Raw genomic sequence first — 15,091 nt, forward strand, 5'->3', positions numbered from 1 at the left:
ATCCGCCCCATCGCCCACCACCACCCACCATCCCCCACCACCCAACCTCCCCCCCGCCCCCCAGCCCCCACACCCCCGCCCCCCCACCCCGACACCCCCCTACACCGCCCCGCCCCGCCCCCCCCACCCACGACTACCCCCCCCCCCCCACAACCCCCCCCCCCGCCACCCCCCCCCCCCCCACCCCCACCCCACCAGGCCATTCCCTACCCAACCACCCCACAGCCCCAATGAAGCCAACCCTCAGCCCCTCCTCGCCCCCCACAGAGCCATCACCACTCCCAAAACCGGGTGAAACCCCACCCATACGGGACCGAAGACGTGGGACTGGACAGCAACCCCGCGGGGGCGGCATTGTACTGGAGCCCACCCCATCTGATGACTCCCTACCCCACAGCCACCCATCCCCCAGGTAGTGTAGTGCGTTAAAATTGGAGGGGACTTGAGAGAAACAGAGCTTTAAAGCGGCGCCCTTCGACCAATCAGGATAGAGCCTCAGGGGCTCTTCTGATTGGTCAAACATACCGGGAGCGGTCGAGAATCCTTTTCAGCTCAGAACAGAGACAGATGGAAACGCTGCGCCATCGCGGTAGTGCAATTATGCTACACTCCAAAAGGACTATCAATGGATACTCTAACATTTAATCCAAAGAAAACACAGAAAAATTAGCATTGACTAGCAAAATCCTGCCTACAGCACCTTTAATTCAATTCAGCTTTATTTATATACCACCAGGTGCAACATCATTTGCAGTCACTTTTACCTACAGCGATTTGGATAATGAAGTACATTTAGAATCAAATTTATTCTGAATTTTACTAAGGCTGATGTATAAAGTGATGATAATCAATCAAAAGAATCTTGAAATGTTCAAAAACAGACAGCCAAGAAGACCGAAGGCCATAAAATGATCATTAGGTTAACTGCATCAAACAGATGTAATGTGAACATCTGCAAATCAAATTTAAAATCTTGGAGACAATGCTTTGTTACATCTCATCTTATGTTTTTTCTTCCTCTTCAGACTTCTCTCCTCTTCAGTTTCTTTCTGTTCCTTCATCTCAGTCTCGGGATAAAATGGCGTCTCTAGGATGGCCTTCTTCTCCTCCAATGTTGGCAAACCTTGGACCAGAGAGTCGGACATCTTCTGCCATGAATCCATCACTGAGCTCCACAGCGCCGCTCTGGCTCGGATTAACTTTGACACTTGAGTCTCGCTGCCTTTGGCCAGAGCCATGCTGGTTTTGTAGATCACGAAGACGTCCATACCCAGGAAGAGAGCGTTGAGTGTGATGAAACCAGCTCGGGCTGTTTTGGTTACAGCAACAGAGCTTTTAGCTGCTGCCTGACCAAGATCAGGGATATCTGAGGCCACTCTGGGAATGCTACTAAGAGCTCTCCCCTCCTGAGTCAACATTTTACCAGCACCTGCTGCAGCCTGCTCACTTTTTAAAAGTTTTATAGCAGAGGTAGCATCAGCCATCGAATCAATGCCCATCCCAACAGCAGCGGTCCTACTGAGGACCTTAACCACTCCCATACCCACTTCTCCAATGTTGACTCTCAGTTTGGAGTCTGTTTGGCATTTTGCTTCATCCACACAATCCTGGATCCTCTGTACATCCTCCATAAAGCTCTGGAAGGTGTTTTTGGCTTTCTTCTGTTGAGTGTTGTTAACTCCGATTTCAGCGGCAGTGGTCACGATGCTGTTGACGCCGCTGGTGACTCCCAGTCCGACTCCGACCATAGTCAGAGACAGGGACACTCCGGCAGTGAAAGGTATCAATGCCAAGCCAATGATGGACAGAACGCCACCAACCGCCCCCACTGAACTACCAGCCACAGTGGAAATCCTCGCTCCCTTGTTCATCCTGTCCAGCTGAATGGCGGGTTTCTCCAGATCCTTCAGGAACGTCAGCATCCTGGGCTTTCGGTTCTTAAACTCAGTGACAAAGTGTTCACCTGTTTCCTGTTGAAACAAGAACGCCATCCGGAAGTGTGGATCGTTTCTGAGAGGAGAAATGAGAGAACAAAGAAACACTGAACAGAAAAAGGCAACATTTACAGCAGCAGTGAAAACATGTTTTTGATTGAGAAAAGTTTCTTGTTTCCACAGCAATATTTTGAAAACAATGTCCATTTCCTCCTTGGGAGTTATTTGCAAAATATTGGTTAATGCATTATTCCTATTTCTGACCTATGAGCATGTTTACAGGAGAGTTTTAATTCCCCTTTCATTCTTATTCAATATTCATCCTCTGACAGCACCTCATTCCGAATGAAATGTTAATTCCGAATTCAACTTGATTCTGAAAGTAAGACTACACTTATATAGTGCTTTTCCTCTGCATTAGCAGACCCCAAAGCACTTTACACTGCATTATCACATCTACAGGGCTTAAAGTAAAAAAAATCCTGAGCCTGAACTTTTTTCTGGGGGGGGGTTGTTGTTGCAGGGCATATGCTCTAGGCAATTTGGCAAACAATATGGCCCTCAGTAAGTAAAGTCGCTATTGGCTGTCCTAAAAGTCGCTAGAAGTCGGTAGAAGATGTCATCACCTAATTTGCATAATTGGCAATTTGCATGTAATTGTAATGGATGCTGTAAGAGAGAGGAATAACGTCGTCGGAGAAGCAAAAAGTGAACTTAAAACACCCTAAATATGTTTAGAACTACAAATGAACTAAAAAAAGTGTGACAGACAGTGAAGAAATATTCACATGTCCATCCCGCTCTGTGACCCAGGACGGGAGCAGTGGCGGATTTGCGCATGCGCAATTCATTTGAAGTGTGGAGGAGTGGTGTGGGTCTCCTCCTCTCTGCTCTGACTGCAGCAGGGGGCGCTGCTGAGACTGACCGCTTGCGAGTGCTTTGGGGCTGGGAGGGGCTCACGCAGCACCCGCTGCTGGTTGAGGACAGCGGAGACATCCTGTCACTCCTCCAGAGCACCAGAAAAAGTCGCTAGATTTGTCGCTAGTCACTTTTGACAAAAAAAAGGCGCCAGGAGGCTTTGGAAAGTTACCAGATTTAGCAAGAAAGTCGCCAAGTTGGCAACACTGGTTCTGATTTCGGTGAAACAACTGTCGGCTTGGATGCTGCGTTCATGATCACTCGGAGATAACGTCATGCTACAGGTTAACTCGGCGGAGAAAAACGAAGTGTGGCATATTATCACTATTTTCTGAACACTGAGAACATATGAAGCAGCAATTTATGCTTCTTTTCGAAGACGAATATATGTGTAATTTCTGAATTCAACGCTGTTCATTGTTCAATTCATTTTCTGCAATTCAGAGCCCGATTTTTACCCAAGTTGTGTTGAACGCAGCATTAGCTGCTGCTAGATCTCAACCTCACAGAGCCAAACACCGGAGATCCGGCAGGGTGCCGGAGTACTTTAAGCCCTGCATCTGCCCATTCACACACCAGTGGAGGCAGCCGCCATGCAAGGCGCTCAGTCCATCCACTGGGGGCAATTTAGGGTTCAGCATCTTGCCCGAGTTCACTTTGACATGCAGACACAGGGAGACAGGAATTGAACTAACAACCTCCCGATTGCAAGATGACTGCTCTCCCCACTGAACCACAGCCACCCCAGAGTTTGCCCAATCAGTCCACATGTTTTGTGGCTATGAAGAACGCATTCGACCACGTCCCTCATGGTATCTTGTGAGGGGTGCCTCAGGAATAGGCAGTCCGGGGCCCCTTGTTAAGGGCTGTCTGGTCTCTGTACGACCGGAGCAGGAGTCTGGTTCGCATTACCAGCAGTAAGTTGGACCTGTTCCCAGCGCATGTTGAACGCAGAGCTGCCTTTTGTCACCGGTTCTGTTCATCATTTTCATGGACCGAATTTCTAGGTGCAGCCGGGGGCCGGAGGGGGTCTGGTTTGAGGACCACAGGATTTCATCTTTGCTTTTAGCAGATGATGTTCTGTTGGCTCCATCGAACCTGGACCTGCAGCATGCACTGGGGTGGTTCGCAGCCGAATGTGAAGTGACAGGGATGAGGATCAGCACCTCCAAATCCGAAGCAATGATCCTCGACTAGAAGAAGGTGGTCTGCCCTCTCCAGGTTGGCTGAGAGACCCTGACCCAAGTGGAGGAGTTTAATTATCTTGGGGTTTTGTTCACGAGTGCGGGGTAAGATGGAGCGTGAGATTGTCAGGCTGACTGGTGCAGCATGTGCAGTGATGAAGTCGTATCGTATGCGTTTTGGGTCATGACCAAAAGGACAAGATCCCGGATACAAGCGGCTGAAATGAGCTTCCTCCGTAGGGTGGCTGGGCGCTCCCTTAGAGACAGGGTGAGGAGCTCAGTCACCAGGGAGGAGCTCGGAGTAGAGCTGCTACTCCTCCACATCCAGAGGAGCCAGCTGAGGAGGCTCGGGCATCTGTTTAGGATGCCTCCTAGACGGCCGCCCCCCGGGAGGTGTTCCAGGAAAGAGGAAAGATCCAGAACACGCTGGAGAGACTGTGAGTCTCGGCTGGCCTGGGAACACTTCGGGATCCCCCCAGAAGAGCTGGAGGAAGTGTCTGGGAACAGGGAAGCCTGGGCATCCCTGCTGAGACTGCTTCCCCTGCAACCTGGTCCCGGATAAGTGTTGAAGATGGATGGATGGATGGCTGGATGGATGGATGGTGTTTCCCATCTCAACGCAAAGCTAATACTGTAATTCTGAAGAACTTAATTCAGAACAAACTAATTTCAAATTAAAAGAAACCATGTAGCTGTGGTCAATCTCATCTTGTTTCATAGATAAATATAATAATATATCATCGCCATTACAGTGGAAGTTCATGGAGTGTTTCCTCATGGTATGCTGAATAACAAAGACATAAAGGCAGAAGTTACCTGATGTTGACCAGCTGGTTAATGTGATCGAGCATCCTCTGGATGTCTTCTTCAGGTAAACCAGCACTCAGGTCGACCACTGTCTCTCCATCCGTTTCCAAGTCAAAGTCACTGAAGCGACTGAAAGGAACAAATTCAAGTTCAATTTTATCCAGCCAAGATAACTTGCAGGACTTTTCAGTGATGTTTGACTGAAATTCTCAGAGGGCAAACTGTGCTTCTGATATCTTTGAACTTTTATGTGGGGACCAATACTTTGGGTTGTGTTTGGGTTTCTGATCAATTACCTTTTCCCAAGCTTGTCACAGATGTTGCTAGTGGTCTGGATGTATTTTTCCAGCTGGTACGCCAGGACCTCCACATTCTGAAGTCTCGGAAGGAAAAATGGATCCATGTCTATCTTGAACTCCAGCACCAGAGGACAGACTACTTTTGCAGCCAAGACCACGACCTGAACGTAATCCAGTGTGACGTCTCTGGGCAGATGGAGCAGCTGATTCTCTGTGAAGACCTCCAGTGAGGTGGAAGCTAGTTTCTCCACAGCCTCCAGGAAGGAGCTGATCTCCTTTAGACCCTGCAGGACGTCCTTCAGCAGCTTGGCCAGCTTGCGCTCCAGCTTTGCACGCTGTCTGTCTACAGAAGAACTGTTGAATGTCTTCTTCATGTACTGCTGAAAGGCCTTTCCTTTGTTCTCAGAATGGGTCACGTCTCTGAGATTTGGCTCTAGTTTCTCAGCTCTGTCTTTGATGTCCCTCAGCTTGTCCACCTCAGTCTCCCTGCACCGTGTCCACTTAGTGGACGTCTCCCAGAACTTCCTCACCTTGTGGATGTATGTGAGGGTGCCTTTGGTGTACCCCAACAGCGCCACCTGCAGGTTTTCACTGAAACAGAAAACAAGTTTGGCAAAATGTTGTCTATCAACGTAAACTTAAATCTGTGCTTGCACTTGGAAATTCTCAGGCATGGCCACTGAGAATCATGCTTTCAAAAATAATTGTTGAGCCACATAGAGCCATAATATTCCTATTTCTGTGTTTTTAGGATTTTGTACATTTGTGGTTTTTATGTATAGAATCAATATGACCTCAGTATTTTCAAAACTCTGACTATGCTCCTGAGAGAAATAAGCCTCTTTTTTTAATACAAGCAAGCAAAAATCCATGTCATGTATGTAGTCTAGAATAACAGCAGTACTACATGTCATGTTGGTAATTTTCTATTTCATTTAAGAGACAAGTTAAACTGTAAAAGTAAAACCAAAGGTAAACTTCGATGTTGAATAAATATCACAGTGTTACCTGTTGGCAGACATGGTCCGTCTTAAGCTCTTTGTTTCTTTTTCAGGAAGGAAGAAATCAAACTGAGGTTTCCTGAGTGGATTTCTGTCTCCTTGATGTGCAGAGATGAATTGAATCCTCTGATTCTGACTGGAAGGAGATTTATATGATAACTTGCTTTTATTTTCTGTTTGGACCCGGTTCTGCCTTTCCATGTCTGCAAATAGAAAAAATTGCAAATTAGCAAAGAGAACAAAATGCAGGGGTGAGATATAATCATACATAAAGTTTAACAATTTTCATGTGCAGCTGCCAGTTAGAAATGAGCAGCAGCATTAATCAGTGAAATAAATACTGAATACACATCTAACAGTTTTCCACCTGCTTTCCTGGTCGGGGAGACCCTAAACTTTAAACCTCATGCATTGTTAGTTTGTCTGAAAACTTTATTTCAAATGTGTAAAATAAATAAATAAATAAATAAATAAATAAATAAATAAACAAAGAAAATAAAAAAAAAATCATTCAGTTTCATCGACAGTATGAAAGAATCAACACCACCTGTGCCTGACGCAATACTTATTCAATCCTCCCCCTTCACATCACTGTCTTTATCTTAATGTACAAAATAAGAAATCTTTATAATTATCATCATATTCAATGCAGTAGAATACAACAATACACTACAATATCAACAGTTAAAATATTTGTTACTCCAATAACACCACAAACAAACAACCCTCATCAAACTCTGGACCTGCCAGAATCAGTTCTTTGTCACTCTTCTAAATGGGCACAAATTTGATAATCATTCCGTCTCCATCTCAAGTTATTCCATTTTAACACCACAATTTATCACTAACTTTTTAGAGTTGTGCGGACTTTATTAGTTTTAAAATGTAGCCCTCCTCTTAAATCAACCATTTTCTCTGTTACAGAAGTTTTTGAATATTTCCAGGGCAAAAGTTATTCTTTGCTTTAGAAATTGTTTGAATAGCTTTAAACTGTTCAAGATCCATACATTTTAACATTTTTGATTGTAAAAAAAAGTGGATTTGTATGTTCTTGAAAGCCAACATTGTGCACAGTTGTTCTTGCTCCTGTTGGCATCAAAACAAGTCTTTTCAGGGAACTAGCACTTGTATACTAGGGTGACCATATTTTGAATTTCCAAAAAGAGGACCCGGGGGGGGGGGGGGGGGGGGGGGGCTTTATGGAACTGAAACGCACGGATAATCTATATGACAGAGCAGTTGAACTCTTTTTGAGGAAGGAAAGGAGGATGTATTTTTTCAAATAATCGGGATTTTGGTGAGTAAAATGTTCCTCTTTTCCTAATAATATTGCTGTTTTATTAAGTTGTTGATGCTTACTGTATGTGCACAGATGTAGTAGGAGACTTGTGCACTTCAGCAAAGGCATTTATTCTGGCTGCACAAGTATCTATCTGCTGTGCAACAACTCTTTATGTGCATATCTGCATAATAAGGTTTTTTTTTTTTGTACACAAAATAGTTATTGAGAGGTGGATTGGTTCAGGTGGATCTGTTCTGAAGGCCTTAGTGTGAAATGCATGGTCCGCCACTGCTTGTATTATAATAAATAGAGGGGTTAAAGGTGCATTGAGGAGTTTGCACGTTTTATGCGAAACAGCGCCCCCTGCAGGCCTTGGGCGTAATGCAGCTTAATGAAAAACTCGTCCCTGTGGCTCACGTGCACAGAAGAGGGGGAACTCCTTCTTCGCTCGTTTAGTAGCGCTCAAGTAAGATTTAAGTTTCTTTTACCTGGTGGGGTCTGTGTGGAGCTGTGGCAGTGCTAGAAGCCAGTCTGTTCTTACTTTCTGGAAGATCCTGCTCAGTTGTTGCTCACTAAGCATCTGGCGGAGTAATGGCGGACAAAATGAAACCTATCTAGCCGGAGCGCGCATTACGTCATTCCTTTCAAATTCTCCCCAAAAAAATGCTGGAGCCGGACCGGCACTGTGACTTTCAAGTGACAATTTAGCACTGTTAGAGGTACTTGCAATGAATATGTCAGGGCACATTGTACACATCATTAAAAATGTGTAACATTTATGGTGGAAAATAAGTATTTTTAAGGTTGTAAAACTCCTTAATGCACCTTTAATAAATAGAATTTGGATTGTTCTCTGATCCCACTCTATAGCGATAGGAGGCGGTAATGCGCCGTTAAACAACAAAGAAGAAGAAGAAGAAGTGCTCCGCTGTCTGAAGCCCCGTCTTCTCCGCTCCGTGTGTGTGTGTGTGTGTGTGTGTGTGTGTGTGTGTGTGAGCGCGCGGCGCAGATTGGCTCACAAGACCGTCTCTCGGTAATTACGTCGCGCAACAAAGTGTCATAGTACAGTGTGCAAAGCGCCGGTCAATTTACGTTCACGTGCTGTAAGAAACAGTGAACCCCGGACATTTCCTTGAATTTAAAAAACCCGCCCGGACGCCCCGGACAGGACGGAAAAGAGGACATGTCCGGGTAAAAGAGGACGTATGGTCACCCTATTGTATTCCTAAAGTTGGTTAGATAAGGTATTATCAGTGAATTATATAGAATATAGAGAGATTTGTGGTCTAGTAAGTACTTAGCTTTGGCCAGGACTGAGATGCTTCTGGATATGTTGTTTTTGTGACGTTTACTACTCCAAGTAACGCACGGTGGACGACATTATATTTCAAACGTGCTGTTTATTGACGAGGCTCAACATAGTGACTAATACAGACGGTCAGGCTGACCGGCGCGGGCACCAGAACGCTGCGTGCATCAAGGGACTCAGGGCTGCGTCACATATGCGCAGGGGGCGCAACATGCAACTTTTGCTCTACGTGACATCTCCCCCTCTTTTACAAGCGCAGTAGGCATAAACCACACAAACAGTAATTACAGGCAGAACGCCAAACCAAAGGTGTACCCACGCAGACCCACTAAAGCACAGTCCGAACATCGCAGAGAAAACGGTTAACACACCCAACAACAACAAAAAAAACAACAGTCTCACAAACTGTTCAACGCACTTTTTTTTTTCGTTTTTTTCTTTCTTTTTTTTTTTTTTTTTACTAAGGGTGTGGGTAGACTACCACAGTCCCTTGAGATGAGAAGGGATTATTCTGCCCTTTTTGTCCATCATCTCAACTACTTAACATACCTGGGGTTTGGCTTAACAGTCCGACCAAACCTGGTAACGACTGGAGTTGGGTGTTCAGGGGAACCAGGGGCATCAGCAGGAGCACTGGCGGTGGATAAGTCCTGCTCTGCTGGCACTCGCTGTCCATCTTGATCCGTCGGCTGAGGAACATCCATCTTTTGCGGTGATGACAGCGCCTGGTTGACCAGCTGGATGTGGCGCCGGTTCCGTCGTGGTGTGTTGCCACGCTCCGTCTCCAGTGTAAAGGAACGCGGCGCAGCCTCCTGGCGCTGCACAGTCGCTGGTGTTGTCCAAGCCTTTTCTCCGTTGATCTTCAATCTGACTTTGTCACCGATGGAAAGTGGTGGTAGAGGCTTGGCGGAGTGTCTGCGGTTGTAATACTTCTCGTAGGACTGTTTTGCTTTTGCGTCATTTCCCTTGACAGTCTCTAGATTAGGCCACACTGGCTGCAGGCTCTCTCTGAGTACAGGGAGTGTTGTACGGATTTCTCGACCCATCAACAACTTGGCGGGACTTTGCCTAGTTGGCTCTGTTGGTGTTGAGCGGTAGCTCATGAGAGCTAGGTGAGGGTTGTCTTGTTTGAGAATCCACTTTGCCGTCTTCACAGCTCTTTCGGCCATGCTGTTGGATTGTGGGAAATGAGGGCTCGAAGTAACGTGCTGGAAGTCATACTCAGCTGTAAAGTTTTTGAACTGTTCGGCGACGAACTGAGGACCGTTATCTGTCATGAGCTCCTCTGGAATCCCGTAGCGTGTGAAGATGCTTTTCAGCTTCTGTATGACAGTTTCTGAATTTGTCTTTGGTAAGTCCAGGATCTCGAGCCATCTGGAGAAATAGTCCACCACAATTAAGTAGTGTCGACCTTTGAACTCGCACAGGTCAGCTGCGAGCTTCTGCCATGGTAGATCTGGCAATGGTGTGGAGATCAACGGTTCTCTGTTCTGGCTCGGTCTGTAGATGTTGCAATGTTTACATGACATCACAAGCTTTTTCACATCACTGGCGATACCTGGCCACCACACAGCGCCATTGTACCGTTCTCTGCACTTAGTAAGGCCTTGGTGGCCCTCGTGAATCTTCTGCAACATGTAGTCTCTCATACTGCTAGGGATCACAATCTGCTTGCCACGTCGCAGCAATCCACTGGCCTCACTGAGTGAACCACGATCTTTGAAGTAGGTGCTTGCTCTGACAGCTACACTCTTCAAGTGTTCCGGCCACCCCTTTTGGACATACTTGAGGACACACTGGAGTTCAGCATCTGTTCCTGTTTGGTCTTTAATCTGCTCGATGACCGGCTTCCTCACTCTCAGGTCGTCCTCAACGGAGTCCACGTAAGCTTTCACCTCCGCTTCTAGGTCACCTGAACCAGTGGTTGCCTGCGGTTGCCTAGACAAGGCGTCGGCGACGACTAGGTGTTTGCCTGGAACGTATTCTGCGACTGGGTTAAATTTCATTAACCTGATGAGCAGGCGCTGACAACGAATAGGTGCGGTGTCAAGGTCTTTTGAGTTGATCAGAGTCACCAGTGGTTTGTGGTCTGTAAGCAGCTTGTATCTCTCTAAGCCACAAAGATACTGGTAGAAACGCTCAGAGGCCCACACTCCTGCAAGGCACTCTTTTTCGATCTGAGCGTACCTCTTCTCGGCATCCGTCAATGTACGCGAACAGAATGCAACAGGCTTCAGGACCCCATCATGGCTCTGCAGGAGGACTCCTCCGAGCCCATAACTGCTTGCGTCTGCACCGACGATGGTTGGCTTCGCCGGATCGAAGAACTCCAAGACTGGTGCTGATGAAATTAGCCGTTTCACTTCTGCGAACGCTCTGTCTTGCTGTGGACCCCAGCACCAATCACGCTCAGTCTTGAGTAGCTCGTTGAGCGGCTGTAACACAGTGGAAAGGTTTGGTACGTAACGGCCTAGGTAGTTCACCATACCAAGTAGCCGTCTCAGCTCACTCACATTCTGGGGTGGTTCCATTGTTGTTATGGCTTTGACCCTCTCTTGTTTAGGCGCTATGCCATCCTTGGTCACGACCTGTCCCAGGAAGTTCAGCTCTGGTTGGCTAAGCCTGCATTTTTCCTTGTTGAGTCGTAGACCTGCGGCGGTGATGGTCTCCATGACTCGATTTAGCCTGTGGTCGTGTATTTCCTGTGTTTCTCCAAAAACCAATATGTCGTCCATGTACACGACCGTTCCATCATGCCCATGCAGTAGGTCAGACATCTTTCGCTGAAAGATTTCGGGCGCAGACGTGATCCCGAACGGTAGCCGCTTAAAACAGTATCTGCCCAGGGGCGTGATAAAGGTGGTCAGGCGAGCACTGTTCTCCTCAAGAGGAATTTGCCAGAATCCGCTCTCGGCATCCAGGCTGGAGAACACTGTACTCTTTGCTAGCTTGGGCATGATGTCATCCAAGGTAGGTAAGATAAACTTTTCACGTTTCACATTTTCATTGAGTTTTTTCAGGTCCACGCAAATTCTTATTTTTCCATTCTTTTTCATGACTGGAACCATGGGCGCGCAGCATTCAGTTGGGTCAGTCACTTTTTCTATTATGCCCATTGACTCCATTCTCTTCAACTCCTCCTCAACCCGAGGGACTAGCGGAATTGGTACTCGCCGTGGCGTAGCGATGCTGTATGGTTCTGCACCTTCTTTCAGTGTGATTTTCACTGGTTCTCCTTTTAGTGTGCCCAGGCCACTGAATGCATTGACCTCGTTGATGTGCTTAATTAGGCCCAGTCTGGTTGCCACTGTTCTGCTTAGGAGATTTTCCCCATTAGTTTGAACAACAACCACACGGAAGCAGCAACTTCTCAGTTGTCCACTGATGTTGGCTTTCAGTTTAGCTAAAAACTGCCCCCTTGTGGCCACAGTGCTACCTGGACTCTGAAGGGTGCTCTTCACTTGTCTGAGTCGAGGCTTGTTCCGCAGTGTGCCATATGTGGCTTCAGACATGATTGAAGTGTCAGCACCGGAATCAATTTTAAATGAGACTGGCGTACCTGCTACAGTGAGAGTTGTCCGCCATGGTGGCTCATCCTCTGCAATCGGTGCATCATTTTGTTGTAGCTCTACTGAGCCCAGGAACACTGTATCACTCTCATCAGCTTCTGTTATTTCCTGCACGGTTTTTGAATGGCACACAGCTGCAAAGTGCCCGATTTTGTTACACTTCATGCATTTTTTTCCTTTTGCATGGCACTGCTCGGCCTCACTGTGATTACGCCCACATCTTGTGCATGTTCCTCTTTTCATCTTTTTGTTTATCTTCGCCATATTGCCATATTTTTTTTGTTCAGTCTTCTTCACTGACTTAACATTGTCCACGTGCTCTGCGCCGTGTCCTCGCTCTGTATTCTGTGACTTGATCAATTCACAATGCCTGGCTGTTTCGATGGCGGTCTTCAATGTTAAATCACTTTTCATTTGCAGTTTCTGTGACACTTGTTTATCACGAATTCCAATCACTATGCGATCACGCATTTGCTCTTCTTTCAATGCTCCAAAATCACAGTTTTCAGCTAGTTCATACAGTTGCCTGACAAATGCTTCCACACTTTCGCCTGGTTGTTGAACTCTGGAGTGAAACTTAGCACGTTCATAGATGACGTTTCGTTTCGGGATGAAGTGCTCATCGAATTTGGCCAGCACGACGTCATATTTATCTGCATCCGCAGCATCCGTGAACGTGAACGCCTTGAATATGTGCTCAGCCTCCGCTCCCATGGAATAAATTAATGCATTTACCTGCACATTTTCCCCTTCCTCCGTGAGCAGCGAAGCTATGCGATACCTGCCGAATCTCAGCTTCCAGTCAGGCCATGCTTCCGGCTTTGAGAAATCAAACTGCTCCAGCGGAGTAAACTTCGCCATGGCGACGCACACTTCGGCTCCTCTCTCTCACGTCCGACTTTCGGCGGCTCAAATCCAGTTGTCTTCTGACACCATGTGACGTTTACTACTCCAAGTAACGCACGGTGGACGACATTATATTTCAAACGTGCTGTTTATTGACGAGGCTCAACATAGTGATTAATACAGACGGTCAGGCTGACCGGCGCGGGCACCAGAACGCTGCGTGCATCAAGGGACTCAGGGCTGCGTCACATATGCGCAGGGGGCGCAACATGCAACTTTTGCTCTACGTGACAGTTTTGGATTAGTTTTATGTGAGGTTTCCAGCAGGTTTTGTCACCAATAAATACTCCTACATTTTTCTGATTGACTCTTACTTGTGTCATCAGCAAATGATATAAATTTCACCACTTGCACACTTGACACACTTGACACTTTGCAAACGTCATTTGATGCACAGAATAAACAGCTTGGGTCCCAACACTGAGCCCTGAGGGACTCCAAACACAATATTCAGATGTTTACAGGAACAGTTTCCCATCTTCACAGACTGTTTCCTGTCCTCCAGATAGCTTCTCACCCAGTTCAATAGGAATCCTCTGATTCCAGATTCCACCAGTTTATTGATTAATATGTCATGATTTATAGGATCAAATCTTTTTTTTTTTTAAATCAATGAAAGTTCTGGCTGGGAGTTTTTCGTGGTCTACAGAATTTGTGATTTCAATAAGTTCAATGAGAGCCAGTGAAGTCGACGGGTAAGTTCTGAATCCATACTGACTTTCTGAGAGGAAGTTGTGTTTTTTCTAAGAATTTATCTAATGTGTTGTTAAATATTTTCACAAGGATTTTGGAGAATTGTGGGAGAAACAGGTCTGTAGTTTGTGAAATGGTGTCTGTCGCCATTCTTGTGCAGTGGTTTCACATTGGCTGTTTTCATTGCCTTTTCAAATTTTCCTATTTAGAATGATAAATTAAAAAAATGTAGGTTAGTGGCTTTGAAATCCCCAAAATGACTTTAACTACAAACATGTCAATGTCATCAGTCTGTGGATGTTTTGTTGCCACAAGCATCCGCATTTTCTATTATATGTTTTCTGTCAGTGATCTGGAGGAACATAGAATTTGTGTTTTCATCTATTTCTGTATTTCCATGAAATCATGTCTTTTGTTGCCCGTTTCAAAAGCGATGGAGTCACAGTGTGTTCATGCTCTAAGAACCATTGTGTTCTCACACACACACACACACACACACACTATAAGACAGCAGTTGCAGAAACACTCACCTGCTTCCTCTTCTCTCAGCTGCCTGTCATTTGGAGTCTGAACTCGGTCCTTCACGTCTTGGTTTCCTGCTTGGACTGCCTCACCTGGACCACCTCAACACAGCTGCTCCTCCTCTCTTTTTTCAATTAATCTACAATTAATCACACCCCTACACGAGAGGAACTGTGTCACAACTAAATTTCATGTTTTGGAAGGAGAAAATGTTGTTGAGCACAGGAATGCAGATCAGGATCAGGACCAATAATAGAGACAATTCCTCTCTAAAGTTCAATAAGAACCAACAAGTCACTGTCCTTCAGTCCAAAGTTGAACTCTTTCATCCTGAGGCTTCTTTCTGAAACTCTGAAAACATCCTGAGCAACCTGAATGACTGACAGCGTCACACTGAGCCCAAACCTGTCGTACCAGTTCTGCTTCACAAGAGAAACACCGGGCTGTTTGCAGTCATTTGTTTCAGTGACTCTTAACAGGGAGGCTAAAGAGAGAACAGACATGGAGGAAGTGCCAAATATTCAAGGATAAGATTAAAAACCGAATGTGTTGCCGCTAATGAAAGTCACTGATGAGAAGTCATCTGTGACGGACTGATTGAAGCTCTGATCTTAGCAGTCTGAACTGATAACAACACACATTTGAGAAAAAAAAGAGAAAAAAATCA

At 46.0% G+C, this 15,091-nt stretch overlaps 1 protein-coding gene across 1 annotated transcript; it reads right to left on the reverse strand.

Moving 5' to 3' along the window:
* Positions 1-719: 719 nt before the first annotated feature.
* On the reverse strand, positions 720-14,658 carry LOC115387032 (uncharacterized). The gene is made up of 5 exons (XM_030089562.1): positions 14,433-14,658; positions 6,151-6,346; positions 5,140-5,733; positions 4,853-4,972; positions 720-2,010 (listed from the first exon to the last, which is right to left on the reverse strand). Exons 2-5 carry the CDS (start codon positions 6,342-6,344, stop codon positions 966-968), a joined length of 1,953 nt encoding a protein of 650 aa, XP_029945422.1. The 5' UTR covers positions 6,345-6,346; positions 14,433-14,658; the 3' UTR covers positions 720-965.
* Between the last annotated feature and the right edge of the window lie 433 nt (positions 14,659-15,091).

This window comes from Salarias fasciatus, chromosome 4 (assembly GCF_902148845.1).
Source record: "Salarias fasciatus chromosome 4, fSalaFa1.1, whole genome shotgun sequence".
Classification (NCBI taxonomy): Eukaryota; Metazoa; Chordata; class Actinopteri; order Blenniiformes; family Blenniidae; genus Salarias; species Salarias fasciatus.